Source organism: Akebia trifoliata, chromosome 6 (assembly GCF_017979445.1).
Source record: "Akebia trifoliata isolate Shusen 1 chromosome 6, ASM1797944v1, whole genome shotgun sequence".
NCBI lineage: Eukaryota > Viridiplantae > Streptophyta > Magnoliopsida > Ranunculales > Lardizabalaceae > Akebia > Akebia trifoliata.
In genome coordinates this window covers 5849041-5874947 of record NC_141380.1, presented here as the reverse complement: position 1 = coordinate 5874947, position 25907 = coordinate 5849041, and the positions used below count along the sequence as shown (strand labels likewise).

The following is a 25907-nucleotide window of genomic DNA, read 5'->3' as shown; positions in this document are numbered from 1 at the left end:
TGTTCTAAAAAAAAGATTGAGTTGAGTCCATTGAGGGAAAACTTTCCTTTTGGTGTGTATTAGACTTAGTGGAAGGAGAGGAACATGAGAGTGAGTGTGTATTTGGCCCGATTTTCCAAAACAATTGTGCTCAATAGTCAATACTCAATACTAAAGCTCTCTTGTTTTTGTGGTCCTCTATCTTTAAGGATTTTAAAGGATGTCGCTTTGACAATTTCATGTTTAGATGGGAGCGCCTTTAATTGGGGCTTACTTTTGTCCTTACCTTTTGTATTGCTTGTATTAATTTTTCTTTCCCTGCTTATGATTTTGTGTACCACAAGGGTGCTTCTGTACTTAAGATTTATTTGAGTAATTGTCACAAATAAATACTATATAAAAAATCCATCTAAGTGGAGATGAAGCAATTAGAATTACTGAACTAGCTAAGGTAATTCAAGAATAGAAAAGAGAAAACTGACCTAAAGTAGCCTTTCCAAGTTGCCCACATACAAGCTCACTATTCCGGAAATAGACAAACCCATCATTTGGACACATTGTTTCTCCAGACTTGCTGTAGTTTTTCTCAAGAACAGTAAGATTTAAATACACCCTCATATTAGCAGATGGACGTACCAGAACACTAAATAGTTGTTTCCCAGTCCAAAGTTCTATTGGCTGTGAATACCAACCACATTTATATCAGTCAAAACCCAACTCCAAAGCACAAGAAAATCAGAAATTACACAAAAACCAAACAAGGTTGAATGTTCCCATAGAAACAAAAATAGTGTAATCGAAAGCAATGAACAAAAAGAATATCTATAAATAAACAATTTTTCAAGAAGCAAACCTAAGAAATATCGAAACTTAGCAAAATGACTATTCTTGCCAATTTCAGGGGTATTTTATTTGACAAGTTCGTGTTCAGATGGGAGGAAATTATCCTATAATTGAGATGTATTTGTTGAGCATGTTAAGGCTCTCTACCTAGATCACTTCTTGTTCTCCTATAATAGATAGATAGCTTGTTGGCCCTATATAATATAATTCCCTTTTTACCAACCCAAAAAATAACAAAAACATCCAAATCCAAACGGAGTAAAACAGTCCTAGCACAATCATGATCACCATATTAAAAATTACGTATAATCCCTGAAATCTTTCCAATTGTCAGAATTAAACCAAACTGACCCCAGCCTAATCTGAACTTGGTTACTATGGTTGGGACTTAGGACTGTCGACGGGACCCTCTACCTCTATTTTTTTTCTTTTATGTCCTTTGGATCCATCCTAAATGCAGATCAGTATTTCGTTAAAGAAAAGCTGAATTCTACATAAGAGTGCACCCCATATGTGGAGTCTGAGAACCAACTTGTAAATATGTTGACAAAAGTAATATCTAGTTTTCTTTTTCATGGTATTTTAAGCAAGCTGGACATGTGTGATATGCATGTTTCAGCTTGAGGGGAAGTGTTGTGATTGTTATACACTTAGGGGGTTATTTTGTCATGGTAGGTATTATTTGGTTTCCTTAGTAATTATTGTTCTCATTACAGGTATTATTGGAATCTTTCTATAACTATATAATGAAACAATTGAGATACAAAACTTAATGCTCTCATTCTCTCTTTCTTCTTCTCTTATTATTCCTTTATTCTTTACAAATCAAGTACATGTTCATATAAGCATGCACATACAATCATAAACATTTTAATTAGTTGGATAGATTAATAATTTATTCACATATTTAAGAAAATAAAAATATAATATTATAATAATGTGTAAATATAGTACTTAATAGTTTGTTCACTGAGGAAGTATTTTACATATTAGGGTGCATGTTGCTGATGTGAATTATCATTATCATTAAGATGTAGAATATTGTCGTTTGTCACTCTCTGACTCTCAATACTTGCGCATACATGTAATTGAAAGTTATTAATTTGCATTTCCACACTTCATAGGGTTGGTTATTGTATTCTTTTGTGCCTGAGTTTTAATATCTGTTTTATCAGTTTTACAATTTCAATAAAGAAAAGACACCTCAATGTTCATCATTTCCACATCATTTGTCATGAAAATTTGCATTAATTTTCACACTTAACCAAATATTTCCATTTCCAGGCCAACCAAAATAGACTGAATAAACCATTCAAAAAAGTTCAAATGGGAGACAGCCCAATAAGGAATATAACTTGCATACATCACCAAAGTTCAATTATTATCAAGCCCATATACCTCACCTTAATTAAGGCTGGTGTTGGCAAATCAACATGATCCATTGCATCTCCCATATAAGAACACATAAGAGAAAAAGCAGCACGGTCATAGAATGTATCCTTCCTTGTAATGAGAAAGGAAGATGTTAGGAAGTCTTGTGTGGAAGCAACCAGAATTTCTCCATTTTTCGGGGTACACAAGTTATTTTGCACCTATGGAACAATCACAAAAACTTCATAGCAGAAACTAATGCGAAACAAAGGTCCAAGATAATACCAACTTAATGAGGAATGCAAACCCTATGTATAAATGCTTTGAAAGAATAATAATTTAATACTAAAGGAACATAAAGAGAGAAGCCGAAGAAGATAAAACTGTAAGAAGAAAACAAAACATATATTATTTAAAATCGGCGATTCAAGAATAAATAGTGAAATAGCGACAAATTGAAGCAGATAAAACTATAAGAACAAAACAAAACATATATTATATAGAATTGGTGATTCAAGAATAGATAGTGGCTCACATCCAAGAATCTACACAAATTATTAGGCACACTTAAAGTATATTAAATTTATTGCCAAAACTACAATAGCTGATTGATTTTAAACACATTCAAGAATGAAAAGATAAACTTATAAAAAAAAGGAATTAAAAGATAAAACCATAATTTAACTGAAAACAACATGAAATATACACAGTAACATAGATATACAACAAAGCAAAATTTCAGGCTTTTACCCCCATCAGCATTAAAGCTTCTGTGCGAGCTTCTTCCGTTTGAGGAACGTGTAAATTCATCTCATCACCATCAAAGTCAGCGTTGTATGGATTACAAACAGATTCATTGAATCTCAGTGTTCTCCAAGGCATTACCCTTGCCTACGTACATTAGGTAGAAACTCAATTTAAGAAAAGAGCAATGTAAAGTTAAATTGAAGAGATCATGTAGTATGTACTAGGGCATAAAATGGGTCGTATTTTATCCAAAATCAGAGTGATTCGAATCTGAATTTAGCAGGTTTAAACCCTTGGAGTAGATCTGAATAAAAATATGGGTCGAATTTGGGTTGATGTCCCTTTAACCAGGTCTGATATGGATCAGTATTTATATCTGCCTAGATCTGAATGATATATTGCCTTGAAAGTTATATTTTTGTGTTTTCAAAATATCATTTTTCTACGACTTTAATATAACAGGAATTCTTATAAAAGAATTAGAATGGTATAGCAGTTGGAAAAAAATATATAGCAAAAAAAAATTGTTGAACGGTCCTGAATTATCCGACCCCCGACCGACCCAAATCAAGTGTTCAGTCGGGTCGGTCCGGGTCTGGATTTAGTGAAAGCAAAATGATTCGGATATGGTTTTAGCAAATAAGATCCGAAGTGAATATGGATCCTGATAAAAAATTCGGACCTGAATATGGATATACTCAGATTTGGCCTGAACCCGACCCATTTTAAGCCCTGGTATGTACACAATGAAATGAAGAAGTTACCCTATGGGACATGATAGACATCCGATGCAAGCTTGGTTGTCGGTTAAAAAGAACAATGTCCCCATCTTCCAGATGGCGTTCAACAATGTAACCATGTTTCAATTCATCAGCTGCACGTTTCCTGGCAGAATACCTTAAGTGCCTGCAGAATGGTGCATGTATTTATGCTATTGCAACATGAAATAAAGCTAATGGGAGGGAAGAAGAATAACCCAATGATAGGAAGAATAGAACTTACGTCATGGTACCATCAGGATATCTAATGAAATTTGCCCCGGGGTACTTTTGTGGGCCATTGCGGACACATTGCCTCAGCTTCTCTATATTGTGATTGGAAACTCGTTCGGGATAAGTTAAGATCTGAGCCATTAAGATGGGAATTGCCACCTAAAACCACCACAAATTCATTTAATAAATTGCAGGCATAGACACAAATAGTACCAAAAAAAGTCTAGAGCTTCAAACAGCATTTAAAACCTCTGTAATTTTGAGATTAGGATCGGGGGAAATCACAGTCCTGCCAGTATATTCAACACGTTTCCCAGAGAGATTCCCACGAAAACGTCCCTGCTTCCCTTTGAGACGCTGAATAAACCCACGCAAAGGCTTGGCTGGCTGCATACTTGAGGGAACACCACGTACGTCACTATTAATATACTGTGCAACCTCAATTTGAAGCAACTCCCAGTCCGCCTGAAAGAAGAAAAAAAATACTCAACATAAGCATCTCAAGACGGCATTATCCAAACACATGAAATGGTGCAAGAATCTGATAATAAAAAATTCCAAGTTTAGTCTCATCTTAAGAATTTTAGTTTTTATATAATGTGAAACCTTAAAATCAAGAAATGCACAATGAATCGTACGCATAATCTTCTGATTCACTGGAAAATGATTAAAAACATTAACAATACACAGTGATTTTCTGTAATGCATTATTGTATAGCATCTAAGAAATCCTATTATGTTCATTGGAATATTAGAGGCCTTGGGTAGAGTACTTTTTAGAGTGGTAGACATTTACGGAGTTGCAAGGTTTAGAGGTGGGGTTGGAACTTGGAAGACCCAAAGGTATTTGACTTCAGTTCATTGATGATACTTTGGTTGTTGGGCCATTGGTTTAAAATCTTGTCTCTGGGTGATTCTAGATCAGGGAAAAATTGAGACCGTCACAACTGATACATTGTGAGACTAACCAAGACATACTGAAACAAACCCAAAAGTACAGCATACAATACTAGGAACAGTCTGCAAAAACTATATATAAGGTTCTCGTTCCACAGCCAACTATTTGGCCAATGTGTTTTGTCCTATATGGGTTAGACATTTTGGAATGGTGAGGATGATCTCTATGATGAGGAGATCAACCTAACCAAAAATCAGTCCATACTGAAACTTCTAACCCCATCAAAAGTGGTCTACAAAGAAATGGACAGTCCACGATTCTTTAACTTGTAAATTGGGGTTAGAAGTTTTGGAATTGGCTGATTTTTGGTGACGATGATCTCCTCACCATAGAGATCATCCTCACCAAAAATCAGCCAATTCCGGAACTTCTAACCCATATAGGACAAAACACGTTGGCCAAATAGTTGGCTCCTGATCCTATGTATATATGTATATCAACAGCATCAAAAGTTTCCACAAGAACTGTTTAGATACGAAATAAGTAACAATGGAAAAGTCTCAAAGTAGAGATATAAAGTGTGAAAAAACCATCAATTACCAGGCATTTGGATGTGGGGGCAGTACATTGTAAGTCCTGTCGAAGGCTAGCATTTGTTGCAATAATTGTACTTAATCTAGAAGTAATGTCATCTTCATTACTACAAAACAAAGGAGAAGCTTTGTCAAACACTACTACATCCAAAAAAGCCATCATGAAGCGCAACACTTAAAAATCATACTTAAGCATAATTAAAACGGGTCTATCACAAGAACAAAAAATAATATTAAAAAAAAGGCTTAAATATGGATATGCATAATTTATGTAAAGGCAACCTTCTTCCAGCATCCATAAAAACTGATGGACGGATTGATATAGGTGGCACCGCAATGTCTGTTATAATGAGTTTCTCAGGTCTATCCCAAAGATAAAGCAATTCACAGTCCTGTAGCACGAAGAAAAGTGATCTCACTTTAAAAGAATGATCCAATTAATGCATCTCAAATATCTCTCTTTGAAGAAAGATAATGTATTGCACTCTTATGTCTTATGTATCAAAACCATAATCAGTTAAAAGCATCTACCTCATCCAGCATTCTTCTAAAAAGAGAAAGAACTCTGACAGGGTTAAGAAGATGAACAACATGGAAGGATGCCTTGGACTCTTTTATGTGAGAAATAGCTGATTTACATTCCTCCCAAGTCCCATCAACAATTTTTGAACGATCATGAATAATTCCCAGCATAGATCCTGCCTTTTTCACCCCACCTGCATTGCAACAATAGCATAAGTAATTACTGACTCCAAAGGTTTCTTCTTTAAAGAAACAAAGTACTTTCCAGAAAACATTTTTCTGTGGCCCAAACAGTCATATGAGAGAAGTAAACACAAAATTGTTGATGCAATTACTTGCTCCAGAGTTAAAGTAACGTTGGTGTGGCCTTAGAAGCTCTCAAAAGAAAGGGAAAAAAAGGAAACTTGGAGGGTTGACATTTCTCCATGTTTGGATTGTCAGTGTGCAGAAAGCCTAGTCAGAAATAATGAGATCTCCTTCAGTTTTCTCTCTATTGAAACATTTGGGATTCTAAAAAAAAAATATGATGGAACCTTCGAAGACAAGTACAAGTCACTTGACTTCATTCCAATGGCTCCTAAAAGTTTCCAATAATGTGTTGGTTCACGAAATTTTCTCTAAGTGGGATATAAGATCCAAGATTTTGTACGAATTCATTTTCTGAGAGAGGTTGACTTTGCCCATAGCTTTAGTCTGTTTTATAGCATACTGTAATGTTCCATCTCTATTAATATGTTAATCCTTGCTTATCAAAAACGAAAGTAGCCTTACAGGTAAAAAGACTATGGTGCAGTAAACTTAGTGGAAAAGAGGAAGGCCGAATATAGAAAATGCAATAAATGATGGCACTAAAAAATACTCTTGGAATCCCATCTCCGTAGCTTCCTATCAGCTGAGTTTATCGGTACGTGAATATAAGCAATCACCAAGGGAAGTTTATAGGTCAGAAAACTATTGCACTACCCAATTGTTAAAGACTCTTCTGAATCTCTCTGATTTTGGACAAAGTCACCCAACAATTCTCGAAAAAACTAGCCCTTCATCTTCTGACAACTCAAAGGATGCCATTATGAATCAACCATTATTTCCTTTTTAAGCTCAAGAAAAATGCATAACCTTGTTTATTCAATTGACAAAAACCTTGAGGAATATGGAATTGTGGATTAAAAAAATACCTACTACCTTCGATTCAAACAGAAACTAATGATATTTAACTGATCAAAAAGAAAATATACTAACTACAAAATGACATGCTTGACATTTATGGTACAATGTTCCAAACTGGCACCACAAAAAATGAAAATCTAAGGGTTTGAAACCTTGAGACATTTTCATTCTGCCAAGACCAAAAAACCTATGTTTGAAAAAAAAATTACTTAGATATTACTCATAAGAAAACTAGAGAACGTATATTCTTTTTAAAAATATAGTCTCCTTTAAATAAGATCTCCAAGAAAAGTTATCCATCATTTGAAGCATCCCCACAAGTTTGTCCATCGTGGAATGTTACACGGAAATCTATAGCTAGTTTTAGTAATTTCATAAAATATTGATGAAATTTCATAAAATAATTTAACTGGAAACAATGATTCTCACATCAACTAGATGAATGCAAGTAAAGAAGTTTGTCCAAGAGTGTAGGACTCGTCTAGCCACTCAGAACTTGGGGATAGAATAGATAGAAATATAGAGTTGGTGGATACAAGGGAAAGAAGGAAAATTAATATAGCTTGCTTACAAGAGACGAATTGACAGGAGAAAAAACCAAGGAAACTGATGGCTACAAAGTCTGGTACATGAGAAAAGTTAGAAATAATATGAACGATAAAGTTGTAGGTGCTAGGAGAATAGATGATCGATTATGAACTATAAAATAGTAATAAGGAAAGAGATAATTAACATCATAAGTGTGTCCAAGTTTGGATTAGGAAAAACGTCAAAAGATAGTTTTGGGAAGATATGGATGAACTCATCCAAATAATTCTAGATGGAGAGAGGATATTTATAAAAAAGAAACTAAAATAGTCATACAACGAAGGAAAGTGAAGGATATGAGAAGGTTTATGGAAGAGATGGGTTTGGATAAGGAAATAAGATGGGAAATGCAATAATCAAATTTGCAATGGAAAATGACCTTGAAATAGCAAATCCATAATTTAAAAAAGAGAGGAACATCAAGGCATTAAAGGAGTAGTGAAAGAGTTCCTTGGAGAGCAAAGGAAAATTCACACATAAGCAAACTTGGTGGTGGAATGTTGATGTCCAAGAGGTTATTAGAGGGGAAAAAGATCCAATATAGTTGTGGCAAAAAACTGGAACACAAGAAAACTTAGAAAAATATAAAAATGGAAAAAAAAAAAAAAAAGAGTAGCAAATAGAGTGGCAAGTGAAGCTAAGCAAAAGGCATATGATGATCTACAAAATAGGCTCTGATACAAAATTGTAATATAGATTAGGGGCCTATAGATCAAATAGTAAAGGAAGAAGAAAGAATGAAAGGAAACGATTACATAGGGGAAAAAAACGAGATTGGGGTCTGATTGACCTTCTCTCATTCTTTATAAAATAATTTTAAGTACATACAAATTACCCCCTCATCACCCTCATTATATACATGGAACTTCAACGTACATAAATTATAACTTAGATCTTCCAATAAGCACTAAAGAGAATGTGAGAAAGATGTCAACAAGCAAGATTTAAAATCTCATTTCAAGGCCATGTTTCAATCAGTAGAAAAACTGAAACTGTCTCAATCAAAATATTTTGACACTCCAAAACATTTCCGAAATATTGAATGTTTTGGGGTCACTGTTTAATTCTAGTTTTGGTAGAAATTTTTTTCAATGGCACGAAATTTTGAACCATGTTTACAAGTTAGCACGAATCAGAGAAAAGAAAATTAGAGACCTAGATAATGTTAGTTATATTAAAGACGAAGATTAGAGACTTAGTAAGAAATTAAAAAATTAGGAAAAGGTGAATGCTCATTAACCTTTTCCTAATAACTGATAAGGGCCACCAAAGAGACTCAGAGCTAGCAAGAGATATATGGGAGATCTGAAAGTAGGGATACTTCCGTATAATTAGGCTTTCAAAAGTTAAAACAACCCTAGCAAAGATTAAAACAAACAAGGCATTAGAATCAGATGGTATTCTGATAGAAGTGTGAAAATACAAGGGGTTTGTATAGTTGTCACATCACATGTGATCGCACTTCTTTCTTTCTTTTTTTTGCTAAGCAAGTGAAGTGGTTTGTAATTAGACAACAAAGGCAAGTTTTAAACCCAGGTTGTCGAATCAACCCTCACGAAATTTAACCAACATAGCAAATTGATCACATACTTTTTGTATCAATGGCATATGCTTCAATGATAGCTTTTTCACATATGCCATATGCAATTGCATATTTGATTTTTTGGCTAACCAAGCGAGTTAGTGGTTTGTAATTAGACAGTGAAGGCGGGTTCAAAACCCAGGTCATAGTATCAACTCTCACAGACTTTAACCAACATAGCTAGCTGATTGCATTTGTGATTCTGGATCACATTTTTTGCATATGCAATTTCAGACCACAGTTTCGCATATGCAATTTTGGATCACATTTTCGCATATGCCATTAGGGCAAAAAAGAAAATGTGATCGTTGGAGCATAGTTCAACTGCTCCCATTTGAATGAAGATAATTTCAAATTTACAGGTCCCACTGGAAATCTGCCACAATCAGTTTAATGTAATAAAAGTAAAGCCTTTGATTCAATGATTAAAAGTTCCAATGCTCAACAAAACAAGCAAAATAACCAGAGTTTGACCAAATAAAATGTGAGCAAAACAATAAAATGGTACATACAATACAAAAATGATAATTAAACAATACTATGGGTTACTTTGTAGTTAGTGAAGAATAAGCTATCAAGCTACTTATAACACCAATAGTTGGCAATAGTCATAAAACATGTGGCAAACAATTAAACTAGCCACTTCTCATGCACATGTTAAAAATGTGATATAATCTAAGAGTAGAAGATAGAAGTCAAACCATTCACATATCCACATCGGTGGCAAGTAGGTTTACACTTCTTAACTATTTGCTTTGCTAAGCCACTCTTTTGCAGAGACTCCATTTTAGAACTTCTCATCTTCTTTAAGTAGTCTCTACGTAATTTCTCCGGAAGAAGTATTCGAGCACAAGACTGTTAAAAAATCTTAATAGTTGATTATCAGGAATCAACAGAACAAAAAAACTTTCTTTTGGCAATATAAAAGAAATCGACGAAAAAAAATTACTGCAGCAGCTGAAATATGTGTAGCAAAACCATAATATGTTTACTCGATCGAACACAAGAGACACATCTTCAAAAAAAAAAAAAGATACTCCAATTATACTAAGTCAATACCTTGCAAATGCTCTTTAGAATGTCTATTATAGAACTGAAGTATCCTACATTGAATACAGGGAGGACAAGATTCAGATATCCAAAGTGCCCTGGACATGCTGCAAAACTCCCATGGCATGTTGCACAAATACCGCTCTTGTTTGCAGGACCCTGAAAATCCAACAGAAAATGAAGCCTTAACGTATTTGTAAAAATAATTCTCCATTTTTTAAGAGTTTTCCATGTTGAATACTATGTCATAATCACGTGTCACACACATGGAAACAAACTTCCACAATCAAACCTCATTTCATTCAATATTTTGTTTTTATCCATCATCTATACATTGTTTATATGATTTAACATATGTCAGCTAATCTATCTACATTTTATATGCCGTACATTTAACATGAACATAAGTATTTTCAAAAGTATCTCTCAATTTGTGAATGAACTTATAGAGAAGTCAACATATCGTGTCTGTGAAGATCCATGTGAATCATTGTCAGACACCATCACATATCTCCATGCTTTGTTATATAGTTGATGAAACAACGGTGTAACAAAGCTACTATACTTTTAAATGAACCAGTTAAAACAAAGAAGTCTGCAACCAGAACAAAGGCACAACCCATATGGTATATCATCTTGATAAGAAGACATTAGATGTTAGTGTTGACGGACTTTTTAAGTAAGATTTGGTTTGCAAGAATAGAGGGAAAGATCATGCTAGGATATCATTATTTGTGATAAATTGGTATATCTAGTGAACAAAAAAAGGATTAAAAAAAATCTGAAAATATTTGGAGATACATCATTATTCAAGTTCTCTTCCAATTCTAAATTATTCAAATATTATGGTAATTGAATTATAAATTGTTCAACATTCCATTTCATATAGAGTTTTCAACAATTCATACCCAATCAACTTTCTTAAGAGCATAAAAGCTTGTAAAACTCTCCAAATAAAGGACTAGCCCATTAAATCGATATGGTAACATTTTTAACCTTCACTCCCAAAAATTTATTTTCTTCACAACAGTAAAATCTCAAGGACAAAAAAGGGATTTTAGGGGGGTCGAAGATGATGGATTTTAACAAGAAACTGAAAAACATCATTTGTGTATTCCCCGAAACTTTCCCATTTTTTAAAAAACTTTCTCGAATTTATCCAAATTACCCAAATTGAATCCCCTCCGAATAATTACCAAATTTTGTTACTATGCTTAAGAGCAGCGATGCAAGTTGAAATTCATAAAGAGGACGCCATACGAGCAATTACAAATATCAAAACTGAAAGAAATAACTAGATAATGCGATTGACAAACAGAAAAGAATGAAGAACGCACCATATGAGAATCAAGCAAACCATTTTCAATTGGTTTTCTGGTTGAATCATAAAACCCACCACGCCATACTTGAACCTCAGCTGCTTTCCTGATTTCGGCTCCGGAAAACATCGAAAATTTGATGCTTTTACTGTCAATTCGTAAACAAAACATTTAATCAGCTAAAAGAATATATAATCAACAAAAAAAAATTGGGTAAACAAAATAATTAGAGAGAGAGAGAGAGGATTCTCACATTTTACGAGGACCAACATCCTCGATGTATGGCTCTTTGGTGAATTGGAGTTGATCTTGAACGATTGCCATATCTGAGAAATGTTGCAAAAATTAAAAGAAAATGAAAAGAGTTACAGTTAAGATCGATTAAAATTAATTAACAAAAAAAGTTACATTAATATTTATTATCAAAAAGTTTACACGAGAGTTCATACGTTGTGATAAGTGTGTGTGCCGAAGATTTTCAAGTTCCCCGCCAAGCCAACCACCAGGGTTTTAGGGTTTTGGGAGGGTAAAAAGGCGCTAAGAAAGGTAACTTCGACGATTTATAACACACACATGGCTGCATGTAATGAGCAATTAATAATAGTTCGAAAGTTTGTCATTCTTCGATGTGGGACTATTATTGAGTCCACTCAAGGAGTACTTTTATTCTTCGATGTTGTTTGCACTTTGCACTAAACAAATTTTAACCCCCAAAAAAAAGGTTTATTTAGACATGGCCACACGTTTCGATCAATATTAGAGATACCCTTATATTTTTAAATTGATGACATACCCCCTTGACCTATGATTTGTGTGAGAGACTAATGTAAACTGACCTAAATGCCTTTGGTTCCAATTACTATCTAAAACCTTTGATATTTTTTTCTTGAAAAATCTGTCATCTTCAAGATACTACCAATTGTAGGATATGAATTTACTGTAATAATAATAATAAATCTTTATTTTTTTATTCAAAAACCCATCATTCTCATTCTCCATCATTCTCATTCTCCAAATATCTTAACTTGTTCTTGATGAAGGTTGAAGACAATGGAATCATAATGTTGAAGATTTTATGTTAAAATCCTTCATTTTAAAGTTGTTAATCTCTAGGATGAACTATTTTTTGAACTTATTCATCTCATCTTAAATACATTCTCTTCAATGTTTTGTAGAACCCTTTTTATTTTTCTACCCAAATATAAAAAATCTTATTTATTCTTGAGGTTTATAAGTTGAAGAAGATAGAGATTCAAAGTCAAATATAAAGAAAAAAACTCTTACCTAACGTTGAAGGTTGAAGATGAAATTAAGTAAGGGGGGGGGGGGAGGGAGAAAAGAGAAAAGAATTGAAGAGAAGAGAATGTAGACATGAGAAATGTTCACCTTTGAACCTCAATGCTACGTTGTTTGGAGTCGCCACCATTCTTTTTTGTAAATGGGTGTGAATGGGCACCCGAATCGATTTTTTTGAAAACCATTTTTTATGGCATTGTAGTGACTCTCAATCATGGAAAATGTATGATCTACCTAAGATCTAAGTAAGGAGATTCGGTTAGAGAATGGGGAAGGTGTTAAGCACCCCATTCTCTCCACCTAAGGTGGTTACCTTTAGATTTGGCCATTTTTTAAAATGATTAAAATAACAAGTAGAATGCATGAGATGCATGAAGTGGGTGGGTGCATATAGTGTGTATGTACCTCATTGGAAGAGGTTTTGATGTTAGTGTTGACATAAGAGATATCTTATGGAAAAAGACATTCTATGGAGTCAACACACTTTTGCATGAGTTGAAATGTTGGTTTATGATTTTAGAGAAGTTCCATGAAAGGAGTTCTCTTAGATCTATAACCTTAATGCATGCATGTTTAGCTAGAAGCTTAGTGTTTTAACCCCATCAAGAGAGTTACACATTTCTTCATCATAGCCAACATGTGTGATGTGTGTGCATAGTGTACATTATGATGCATGATATGAGATGGGTTAAAAAGGGCTTCAACCTCCATCCTTTCGACCAAACCGCCTCAAGCATTCCATGCCCAAGGTTGAGGTTCAATCTACTCGGGATGAAGGAGGGTTCTCCATTACATCCTAAAGGCTTCTAAAAATAAAAAGAGAGGTATAGAAGAAAAAGATGCAAGTTAAAAAAAACAAATCAATAACTATTGTCCCACCTTGTCCCTTTTGGAAGTCTTGAGAGAACTTGAGCTTGAGAGTTGAAGGATATAGTTGATGGTTAAGAGAGTTGAAGGTTGGAAGTTGAGAGATGAGTAGAGATTTTGGTAGAGTTTTAGGTTGAGAGATGGGGACTTGAGAGCATCAGTTGTTCTTAGAAAATGAGGGTATTTATAGAGTTTTTGGAGAACTTTTGGGGATAAAGTAGTCCAATCCTAAAAATAAAGAAAATGGACATGAGATTTAGGTTGTTTCTTTTTGGATTTTTCATTTGTATGAGGGTAAAGATGACATTTGTGAAGAAACCCTAAAAGCATGCTTTGATCCTTGGTTTTTTGGTAAATAGAGGTGAGAGAACAAAAGTGTTTTTGGGAGGATGAATGAGAGAATGACATGTGTAAATGTGAAGTGGTAGGTAAAAAGTAGGTCTTGGTTCATTTGTAAATAACAAATAAAGCAAGGGTGAAAGTATAATTTTGAAATTGACCAATGGGAGAACTCCATGTATGTACTTGAAGATTCCCACCTTTTGAGGGCATAATGGGAAGTTCTCTCACCTTTATAGATTATTACCAAAGACCAACTAACCTTTTTGGTTTGACTAAACTTTTTGAGAAGGGCATTCTTGAGTTTTCACAAAAGAAAGGTTGACTCTCCAATTAGATGATGCATTGGGTGTTGGAGGCTTATGAGGTATCAACATGTGTCATCTTGTGAAGGGGTGAGAGAATGGACTTGGTGTTGGGCTTGGGTATGGACTTGGTGTTGGGTTTGGATATGGACTTGGGTTTGGGCTTAGGATGGACTTGGATTTGGGTTAGGACATGGACTTGGATTTGGGTTTGGGTGATGGGCATAGGTTTAGGTGGATTAGGGACAAGGTATGGGCATGCGATGATATGAGATGATGCATGTATGCATGAAAATGATGCAAAATAGCAATGTGGGTCCGTCGAAGAACTTAAGTTCTAAATCGAAATTAATTCGAGAAAATTTGGATTTTCCTATGGGTTCGTGCAAATTGGGGTGTCTACAGAGAAGAGAAGCGAAAAAAAATGCAATTTTTCTTTCTCTCCAAAAACTGAGAGAATATGAGAGAAATCCTTTTAAAATAATTTATAATTTCAACTCTACCCCTAAATTTCTCTTAAGATATTTTAAAATTCCAAAGTTGTCCCAAGTTCTCTACTGTCAATCCAAATATGATGGAGAGGCATTGAATTTCTCTTCTCTTAATGAATTTCTCTTCTCTCCACTTCTCTTAATCCAAATAAATCCATAATTTTATCTAAAAAATTTGGTGTCAAACCACTTCTACTTCGCCTTCTCTCATTATAATAATAACAATGACACATCCCCTCCACTTCACTTTTCATTATACCATGAAAGATTAATCTAAAATGGCTTAAAGTTCTTTCATGTCCAACATATGACTTAAAAATTGAGTAGTGCTAGGGTGACACAAAGGGAGACACAACGACGTGATGTCATGCACATTATTGTAGATGCTTTTTCCTCGAGATACTAGTAAAAAACATGTACGGTTATGTGCACGCCACCACATCATTTGTGTTACGCTTGCGTCTCCGTTTATGTTATTCAAGCATTTTCCTTAAAATTTCACCATCTTCAAACTTGTCAACTTCTATGATACCTTGTTCTTAACCTATTAACTTCATCTTCAACCATCATTTTTAATCTCATCTTAACTAAATTCCATAGTTTTCCACCTTTTCAAAAACTCTATCATATTCTTTAAGTATGAAGGTTGATGGGGATTGATCTTAGGTTTGAAGATGAGGCTTTTGGCTCAAGATTTCAACAACATTAGGTCATTTTTCATTATTAGTCTCTTAAAACAGACTGAGGTCAAGGAGATATGTTATATGGTATGCTAATTCGTCCATTTGATCAAAGAAGTTGCAGAAACCCTAGAGAGAGTTAAACCCCTCTCTCTCTCTCTCTCTCTCTCTCTCTCTAATGCAAGAATGAAGACTGTCTCTGGTTCGATCGTCTCTTCCAAGCCAATCTCCCTTACAAAAGCGAGACCAGTTCTAAATAGTTTCATCTCCGCAGAAACTGGAGCTTCGCAAGCCGTTTCAGCATATCTGAGACGCGCTTCAGAAGCCTTCAATGAGTTGGTTCAGCTTCACAGAGAATTGAAAGTTGAACGATCCGAACGAAAGCGCAAGAAGTCTCGTTCAAAGACTATAGACTATGAAAACTTAATGGAATCTAGGGAAAAACCAATACAAGATGGACTAGATGTCGATCGAATTCTTGATTCGGTTAAAAGACAAAGTCTCAAATTTTCTGAAAATTTCGAAGATGGGGGTATCGATGAAGAGGAGAGGGGAAGTGAGAGAAAGAAGAAGAAGATGAGAAGCGGTGATGGATTTGAAATTGAGGAGGAAAAGAGAGAGGAGAGAAAGAAGAGAAAGAAAATCGAGGTGGAAGATGGAGGGTTGGGTGATTTGGAGGAGAGACATGAAAGGAAGAAGAAGAAGAGGAGACATGAAGGATAGAGTTAATTGTTGGGAACTTGCGATTGAGGAGATTTTTTGGGGTTTGAAGCCATACAGGCTTGCGCCATTGTTGGGTACTTTTTTCAAGGCTCAACTTCATATTTATTGCTTAAATTCCAAAGAATTGTTTCCTGTTGTGTTGATTGTGTCCTTGTTAATTGTTTTCTATCAACATAAAATGGAAATGAGAAGTTTTTATTGGCTAACAAAATTTTTTACTACAATTCTGTCAGAAGTTTAGTCCTATGGTATGTCTACTAATGCATTTGAGAAAAATGTATCAATAACTCCAATGGACGATAAACTAAGATTAAGAGAAAGGATGATTATTATCCCAGTGTGAAGTATAGTAACAAAAACGACATTTTCTTCTCTAAAAAAAAGTGCATCTTGTACCTTTGATGAATAAAACAATAAATAAAAAATGCAATTTTTTAAAAAGTCATATTTTTTTTTTCTCATTTAAAACTCATTTTTAACTTTCTAAACAAGTTAAAAAAAAAAAAAAAAGAGAAATCTGAACACTTTTTTTTTTTTTTTGGGTTTTGATACATAATAGAATGTGGTGATTCATAAATGTAGAAATATAGGATTTGATGATAATATCTTAATGTTATGATTTTTTTTATTTTCAATAGTTTATTATTTTGAGCAAAAGATATATATTGATGAGCAAATTTTTTTTAGCTTTATAATGTGTATAATTATGATTTAGAACATGTTATACTGGAAATATAGAATACATTTCTTATATATATATATATATAGGATCAGGTTCAAACGACAACCATATAGACACACATATAGACAACGCGTTTTGTCTTATATGGGCAAAAATGTTTGGAATGGGCTGATTTTTTGTGAGGATGATCTCTATGGTGAGGGGATCATCCTGGCAAAAAATCATCCCATCCAAAACTTCTAGACTGTCCGATTTTTGTTGAAAAATTATAGACCGTCCAATTTTTGTAAATCAATTTTGATGGGGTTAGAAGTTTTGGAATTTGATGATTTTTTGCCAGGATGATTCTCTCATCACAGAGATCATCCTCACAAAAAATCAGCCCATTCCAAACATTTTTGCCCATATAAGACAAACACGTTGTCTCTATGTGTGTCGCAATGTGTGTGCAGGAACCCGACCCATATATATATATATATAATATATATATATATATATATATATGGGGGCGGTTCAAGGGCCATCTGAGAAACCGTCTAAGAAAACTTTCGTTTTTCAAAATAAGGTTAGAGGTTTTGGATTGAGCTGATTTTTTGCAAGGATGGTCACTATGATGAGAAGATCATCCTCACAAAAAATCAGCTCAATCAGAAACTTGTAAATCCATCAAAAGTGATTTACAAATTAGTGATAAAAAGTGGTAAAAAATCGACGGTCCACATTCTAAATCACTTTTAACGGGGTTAGAAGTTTCAGATTGAGCTGATTTTTTTTTGGATGATCTTCCCATCATAGAGATCATCCTCACAAAAAATCAGCTCAATCCAAAATTTCTAACCCATATTTTAAAATTTTATTTACCGTCGAAAGTTTCTTAGACGGTTTCTCAGACGGCCCTTGAACCTGACCCTATATATAATATATATATATATATATATATTTTTTTTTTTTTTTTTCATATTTCTAAATTTATTTTTTATATATTTTATGTTTCATCATTTTTTTTTCTTTTCATTTTTTTTCTTGTTTTTCTTTTGTTTTTGACATTTTTTCATTAAACCCCTACTTCGACTTTGTGGTGTGAAGGAATGTGAAAGTTGTATATAGTAAAGAGAGAGGGTGAGAGATAATTTAAAAGAACATAGATTGAGATAGTGAAATCGAATGTGAACTCATTTTCAATAAGAGACTTTAGACAAAAATGGATGAAAATAATTCATTTAGCCGAAAACTTTCATGAAGATGACTATGAAATTGCTAAGCACATTTTGAAATTGGGCATTAGGATATTCTATGCTACTCTGCTCTCCACTTAAGAGGAAACCAATTTTTACCGAAGAAATAAAATTTCATTGAAAGCAAGGAAAGAGGATTGAGTGGTTGAAAAGGAGAAAACCTAAAGGTTAGCAAACATGAGGCTTACTCTTGTTATAATCTCTAATGTTACATTCATGATTCTATCCAAAAGGAAAATCTTCAAAGAACGCTCCTTTAAATTCTTTGAAAATTTGAACAACAAAAAAGAAAAGAAGATAATAGAGATGATTTCCTAAAATGAATGCTCATGCAATGACCGAAAAGGCGAAAATAAAGACTCAAGTCCTCAAGGAAGTAACGGATTGAGGGAAACATGAGCCATGATTAAAAGAAACAAATGTATAAACGAGACTTCTTATCAGTACACAAATTTGCAGATGAAGAGTTCTAAATGAAAGTTGTTACATGTATTTTAGGTTTTATTTTCTTTTAGTGTATACAACTCACATAACTTGGAGGTAACTTTCTTTTTTGATGGAATTTGGATTTTAAAGGGAGAGTGAACCTTATTTTGTTTGATTCTATGGGAGACCTCATCCACTTTTTAATAAAATAATTTTATTTATTTAAAGAAAAACAAATGTCTTTCAACTAAAACAAATCAGGTCTTCAAAGTGAATTCTCACATGTTGAAGTTGATGGAAGTCAGTCTCTCTTAACTTAAAAAATAGTCATTTTGTTTCATTCCATTAGCACCAGTTTACGAGGAACAACAAACGTGTGAGTGCCATCCTTAAACCAAAGACGTGTGCCCTAAACCATGATTTTAAAACTCATTTTAACGTCTTGTCTCATCCGTGAACGAGACAGAGTCATCTCGGACGAGTATTCCAATATGTTTGAGACGTCTCGTTCAACTATGAGAAAAATGAACGTGGGTTTTAAATCTTGTCCGATACATAGACTTGTCCATCCGTCTTCTTGTTGGGCGATACCGAGACAACCTGGGCAATACATCTCGGACAAGTTTTGAAACCATGCCTAACCTCCCCAAAACCAAACTGTGGAGGCTACAAAGTAACCATGGTTTAGGGCAGTTTGTACACATGTCGGCACACATCCCACCCTATTTGAAGTTGGGCTAGAGAAGCAGACAGGGGAGCGATGATGATCTTACACAATTCTGCAACAGCAATTCATGTTCCAAAAGAAGAAGAAAAAATGCTATTTATTAATCATTATAATTCATGTTTACATTCCCTATCTAATCAAATTTCTTCCAACACATTCTGAATGATTGGGTAGCCAAACATCCCAAAACGTTTGTAAACTAAACACTGGAAAGAACAAACCCTGACACCCTAAAACCCTTTCTGCTATAGAAGATTTCTGCCTAAAACACCTATATCAGACTTGCGGGTATTGAGACGGCTCCGCATCCATATGGAAAACGGTTTCGCCGTCAATAAATATTGATTATCCAAGGAACTCATTCCAAAACCTTCCCAACATAATAACTCAACCGATAATCCTGGCCAGTCAGTGGAAGAACGAATCTATTACTTCAACAATATTCTCCAAATCTTCTTTATGTACACGGCCAATGACCAAACAGCAAGCCCCGCTGAGACATAAAGCAAAACAACACCTGACGGTACTAGAATCTCTGACCCTATTAGACTGTACAATTCACAAACAGGAAGAAGTGAAACAGATCAAATGTTTTCCAACAAAATTTCTGAATGAGAATATATGGAATTTTTATCGATAATTTCGAATTATAGAAAGAGAATCACAAACCTGCTGTCACGGGTAGCGAGGAGGATAGTTAGTGCGATCATTTGGGTGGCTGTTTTCCATTTCCCCAAGTTGTTTACAGCAACGGCCTGACAGCAATAACATTCAAGGATTAGAGTACGTAAGTAATGCTTTATAGGTTTTGAAACAGTTAAGGCAGTAGAAGAGAGGTATGGGTTGGGAAATTAACCTCAAGAAATTTACTATTCTGAGATGCAGCCCATTCTCTGACAGCAGACATTGTTATCTGCACAAAGGCCATGATTAGTGAGACAACAAACCAAAAAATGAAAGTTGTAACCGAATGCAATTATGACCAAAAAAATTTTAGAGAGAGAGAGAAACTAAGACCACATCTTGGCTCCATGAGGTAGTTCACAGGAACTGAATGCACAGTAAATTTTTCACCAAAAGAACTCACTTATTATATTCTAAAAAAGAGGAGTGAATCCATCAAAACTAACTGCATTTTTACTTCCAAAGAATTGTATACAGGAAACGAACAGTCGCAAAAAAATATATTCAACTAAGGGATGGCATCTAGGTCTAAGTCCACCTCCTCCATTAAAGCTTGCTCAAATAGTTACCACCTCAATCAACGCCTCTTTCAGCTTTTCATTGCACGTGACCAAATCATCTCCATCCACTCACCTGTCACTTGGTCTGCCATCAGGGTTTGCTACTAAGTTCCCTTGGATGAGTTCATATCTCATTCCGTCTTTCGTGGTCTTGCAACTTGTATAGTTAGTTTATACCTGCACCAAAACGTTCCACACCTCTTCATTGCACATGACCAAATTATCTCCATCCACTCACTTGTCACTTGGTCAACTATCAGGGCTTGCTACTAAGTCCCCTTGGATGAGTTCATTTCTCATTTTGTCTTTCGTGCTCTTGCAGCTTGTATAGTTTATTTTACACTTTACATATTCACATGAAAACTTCGTGGATTGATGCGGCCGAATGTTTCACATCCTCAATGGTATTACTTGCCCCCATGTTTGAGACATAATAGGAAGGGAAAAAATGAAGTATTTCAAAAAAAGAAAAAAAAAATCGTATACACCAATTGTTTAAAAAAAAAAGAATTGAGGAACAGAAGAAATTTCAGTCATATAAGTTGGTTTGAGACTATGCAATTTTTTTTTTGCAAATCTGTAATTAATCTAACAGACAATGAAACAGATAGTCAGGGTTTTACTGTCACACCACCATCAATGGTAGTAATCAGGCGTATGAGTATCCAATTTACGTAAAGGAGCCAATAGAGATGCGATAGCTCAGTTTCATTGGGTGGAGATTATCCATACCAGTAGTAGGAGAAGACTTTCTATTTTATCGGTACAGTGGGAGAGAAGGACTCAGATTGATTCTGCACAGGCCTTTTATGCATGTAAATTGAGTTCCCTCATACATCTGTTATTTTCTACCCTACCGGGTCACATTTTCTCTTCTAAAATGACATCCGTTGCCAAGAAATTCAAGTCTAACAGAGTTGAAGTGCTAGAATTTGAATTACATTTTTTTTTGGGTATCTGAGTTAGTGAAAATGAAATAAATGCATGCAACAGTTGACCTTGTGTAAAACAAAGTCACCTAAGTCCAAATCCATTGACGATTAAAAACAAAACTTCAGAAAGGGAGTAATGAAAAGCAAGTTACCTCTCTACCAATGATAGCAATTGCAGGTACAGGTAGCAGCCATGGTACTTCTCCAAACATAGTAACATCCAAAGGTCTGGTACACAGTAACACCAATGTCGCAGCAACCATAAGCTGCATTCATAAGCATCAGAATCCCCAAAACAAAACTTATATTTAAAATAAAAAATAAAAAAATCTTAAACAGTTACGGTGGCCCTTTTACCTTTTATTTCATGCCTTTTTAGAGCCAATTATATCTAACCAACAACTTGAAATCGATGAAAGATGGAAAAAAACCAACCTTATCGGCTACAGGATCCAAAAATGCACCAAATGCTGTGCCTAACCGCATCTGAAACACATATTACCAATTACCCTAAAAAATACAGAGAGGCAAACTGGGAGAATCAGAAAAGATTTAGTCATATGAAAGAAGCCTTTTCAGAGACATTACCTTTCGAGCAATGTAACCATCAAGCCAATCTGTAATTGCTGCACCGATAAAAATACCTGTTGTAATTGTTGTTGCCCATTGACTATTCATGTAAAAAGCTGGTGAGCGAAATTAATGCGTTAGCTTCATGAAATGAACAGATTAACAAAATGGCCAGTACAAAAATGTACCTAGCTAAACTAGTCGGAAAAAAAAGTACCTAACTAAGACATCAATATACATAGAAGATAAAATGTTGTACTAACAAAATTGCCATTCTCGTAACATTGACTTTATTATCTTTAAGGATTGAGAAACTGAGGAAGATGTTGTTCATGGAATTAGAGTTGAAAGGTTAAAGTTGAGGTGTGTTTCTAAAGTGTTATGCAACCAATACATCCCAATCAAACTAAAAGGAAAAGAATTTTTTTTTAGGACAACAGTGAACCGACTATGCTTTATCAAATTGAACGGGGGACAATCAAGGAAAAATATGGTCATGGATTGATTGTATTAGAGATGACGATGCTTTTATAGAAGAGTGGAATAACTATGAAAGATAAAGTAATTAATGAATACATTCATGAAAATGTAGTAGCAGTCCCACTAGGTGAGATAAACTTTAAAAAAAAAAAGTCAATGAGATGCTTTGGTCATGTGCAACAAAGACCAATTACAGCCCCTTAGGAGTGTACAAGTTGAAGGTTGTAAAGAGAGAGAGAGACAATGACCCAAAAGTGGATTAGATTTGGGGTGGACAGAGGTAATAGGGCGAGATTCTGGGAGGATTGGTTGTGTGGTGCCTCAGCCTTGTGCGATCAATTTCCAAGGCTCTATGAGTTTTCCTCCAAAAAAGGAATGCCGTGCAATGCCTTCTTGAACCTTGAGGGAATCGAGCATGTTTGGGATTTGGGTTTCAGGAGGGACTTCAATGATAAGGAACTTCAGGATTTGATAGACTTGACGACTCAGCTTGATCATGCTCAATGGACATCCATGGATGACGACATAAGAGATTGGACTCAAACGAGAAGCAATACATGCAGTGTTAAGTCTTTTGCTTCTGGATTGAACACTAACCATATTTCTTTCAATCATTTTCCCACAAAATTCATTTAGGGTTCAAACGTGCCCTCCAAGGTGCTTTTTTTTTTTTTTGCTTGGTTAGTTGTGCTCCTGAAATTACCTACTCTTGACAATTTAATTCGAAAATGTTTTGTGACTCCAAACTTTTGCTTTCTTTGCAACTTGAATGGTGAAATAGTGGACCACATCTTAATTCATTGTAATCTATCTTCTCTTGTGTGGTCCCATTTCATTGGCCCTTTCAAGATTCCTTAGTTCTTCCTAATTCGACTCTCTCTCTTTTCCAAAGTTGGAATTTCTCTATGTTCAAGGGGAGAAGAAAAATTCTTCCTTTTGTCACTACTTGGGGGTTATGGTTGGAGAGAAACAAAAGGATCTTCAAAGGCTTGGAAACATCTACCAGGAGCTAATTCTCAACATCTTAGGTCTCATGTTCTTTTGGTGTAAGTTGTGGCCTGATTTTAAAGGTGTGTTCTTTGAAGATTTTGTTTTTAGATGGGACACATAGTGTAATAGTTAGTGTGTGCTTGCGTTGTGGCCGGTCATCTCGACCGCCTTTGTCTGCTTTGTATTTTCTCTCTCATTAATAAAATTACACTTACAAAAAAAAATGACCCAAATAAAAGGTGAAGTGAGGTAATGAGAGTAGATATGAAGATGGCTGGGATAATTTTAGACAATTGAATGGATGAACAAAGCCTTCAGCCAACCCCAATTTTTTTTCATATAAATAAAAATTTTATTCAAGGAGGACAAGATGTCCTCAAAAACAGAACACAACAACAAAGATTAACTTCTCTGATCACTTAATAGGTCCCACCTAAACAAAAAAGTCCCCAAAGGAGAACCTTCTAAACACCCTATTTTGCTTACACCAATGAAACATATAACCCAACCTACAAAAAATGATCTCATGAAGAGACCACTTCTTCCCTTCGAAAATTCTTTTGTTGCTTTCTTTCCAAAGAGGTCCAACATACAACAAAAGGATCAACATCCCACAAAAACATCTCACTACCAGACAAATCAAGTAATCTCCAGCCTTGGAAGACAAGAAGGACCGATGAAGGGAAACACCATGACACATTAAACAAGAAAGACCAAACAAAATGGGCTAAATCACAATGCAAAAGCAAGTAATCCACCAACTCCCCACTGGATTACACAAGAAACAGATGTCCACAAAGATAATACCCCTACCCGTAAGATTATCAATAGTAGGAAGTTTGGCCAAAGATGCAGTAAACACAAAAAAGGAAATTTTTGACAGAATCTTAGGACGCCAAATTGCTTTAGTTTTTAAAATCAAATACCTGAATGACCCTACACACAAACGCACCACCGTAATCAACCACATTATGCTAGTGATAACAATTCAAAAAAATTCACGCTTGAAGTCAGACATAAATTCCTCATTTTCAAAAAACAAAAAAATCCAAACAAACAAAACCCGTTCTAAATCTAAATTCAAGTGCAAAAATAAAGCCTAAAATAAAAAAAAAAAACAGAAACACCAGTTTATCCATCATCAATTCCAAATAATTATAAAGCATAAATTCAACATGCTCACTGCTACCCATTACGAACCAAGCAAAACCCATTCTAAACCCTAAATCCAAATCCAACAATCTCGTGACCTTGTAGAAATTAAAAAGCACAAATCTTTAAATAGAAATATAAACATACTGGAAACAAGGAGTGGCACCGCGGCAACACGTCCAATCGTTAAGATCGTAGGCAATGTGAGCAATCTTTGAGTCTGATGTTGTTGTTGTTGGTGGTGTTGGTGGCTCTGCTGTTCCTTGTTCTCAGAACCCATGTTGTCGGCAACAAAACCTTTGGCTTGAGAAGAGAAAGATTTTTTACTCCAATTTCCAACCAAACCCTTGTCTTGCGTACCTCCGACACGTGCGCAAGAGATCATCCTCCACCCAACCGTCATTCGCTCTCCTTTTTTACTATTTATAATTGTCGATCCCTTCGTATTCGTCATCTCTATCAAAACCCTAATCCCTACTTTCCTTCTTGTTGCGCTACTGCTACTGCTACAGCAGCTGCTACTAGTTCTTATCCTGCGCACCCATGTATCCATCACTATGTGGGGCTTACCACAGAGCGACGATGATGATGATGCCATGGCGACTTTAAGTGCTGCCATGGTTAAATGTTAAAAGAACGCACGGTGGCTTACGTTAGTAAGTTGGGCAGATGTTTCTTTTAGATACTTAAATGACACTAGGATTGACAACGTTTCAGATAATTCAGATAGATCGGAATTCGGAAGCCCTAAGCTCTGTCTTTGATTCCCCACCCCTCTTTATTTTCCCACTCTGCATTTTTCGTTAAGAAGCAATTAGAAGGTGGCATTTGCAAATGCACATGTATAAAAAGGATTTATTTGTAATTTAATATTATAATTAAATGATGATTTAAAAAGGATATTTTTATAATTTTAAAATTTAAATATCTTACCTACGATTAGATGTGGTTAGGAGAGATCACCGTATCTATAAGAGCGCCCATAAACTATTGAAAACTTAAATTTTTTACTCCACTCATGTTTGCTTATATCTTACATCTAAAGTTAAAAGTCGTACCGAGAAAGAGATAGATCTGAAATCTAAACTTATTATTTTTTGACATTTTTTTGTTTCAA

General features: G+C 34.9%; 3 protein-coding genes across 3 annotated transcripts in view; 1 reads left to right on the top strand and 2 right to left on the bottom strand.

Moving 5' to 3' along the window:
* Nucleotides 1–12216, bottom strand: part of NRPC1 (nuclear RNA polymerase C1) — a 33673-nt gene extending 21457 nt beyond the window's left edge. The window contains exons 1-14 of the mRNA XM_086445428.1: nucleotides 12101–12216; nucleotides 11905–11977; nucleotides 11670–11799; nucleotides 10342–10491; nucleotides 9984–10137; nucleotides 5955–6139; nucleotides 5706–5815; nucleotides 5431–5530; nucleotides 4182–4397; nucleotides 3943–4091; nucleotides 3705–3846; nucleotides 2944–3084; nucleotides 2226–2414; nucleotides 462–657 (exon numbers count right to left, since the gene is read on the bottom strand). Of these exons, the coding sequence (XP_086301554.1) occupies nucleotides 462–657; nucleotides 2226–2414; nucleotides 2944–3084; nucleotides 3705–3846; nucleotides 3943–4091; nucleotides 4182–4397; nucleotides 5431–5530; nucleotides 5706–5815; nucleotides 5955–6139; nucleotides 9984–10137; nucleotides 10342–10491; nucleotides 11670–11799; nucleotides 11905–11975 (1933 nt within the window). The 5' untranslated portion in view covers nucleotides 11976–11977; nucleotides 12101–12216. The remainder of the gene's footprint in view (nucleotides 1–461; nucleotides 658–2225; nucleotides 2415–2943; nucleotides 3085–3704; nucleotides 3847–3942; nucleotides 4092–4181; nucleotides 4398–5430; nucleotides 5531–5705; nucleotides 5816–5954; nucleotides 6140–9983; nucleotides 10138–10341; nucleotides 10492–11669; nucleotides 11800–11904; nucleotides 11978–12100) is intronic.
* A 3518-nt stretch (nucleotides 12217–15734) lies between these two features.
* LOC147399875 (uncharacterized) lies at nucleotides 15735–16563 on the top strand. Its single transcript, XM_086445427.1, has one exon. It carries the CDS (start codon nucleotides 15816–15818, stop codon nucleotides 16350–16352), a length of 537 nt encoding a protein of 178 aa, XP_086301553.1. The 5' UTR covers nucleotides 15735–15815; the 3' UTR covers nucleotides 16353–16563.
* Nucleotides 16564–19490: 2927 nt separating this feature from the next.
* On the bottom strand, nucleotides 19491–25604 carry LOC147399874 (CDP-diacylglycerol--glycerol-3-phosphate 3-phosphatidyltransferase 2-like). Its single transcript, XM_086445426.1, has 7 exons — nucleotides 24938–25604; nucleotides 22187–22284; nucleotides 22034–22084; nucleotides 21751–21864; nucleotides 20279–20335; nucleotides 20092–20177; nucleotides 19491–19971 (listed from the first exon to the last, which is right to left on the bottom strand). Exons 1-7 carry the CDS (start codon nucleotides 25407–25409, stop codon nucleotides 19851–19853), a joined length of 999 nt encoding a protein of 332 aa, XP_086301552.1. The 5' UTR covers nucleotides 25410–25604; the 3' UTR covers nucleotides 19491–19850.
* Nucleotides 25605–25907: the final 303 nt, after the last annotated feature.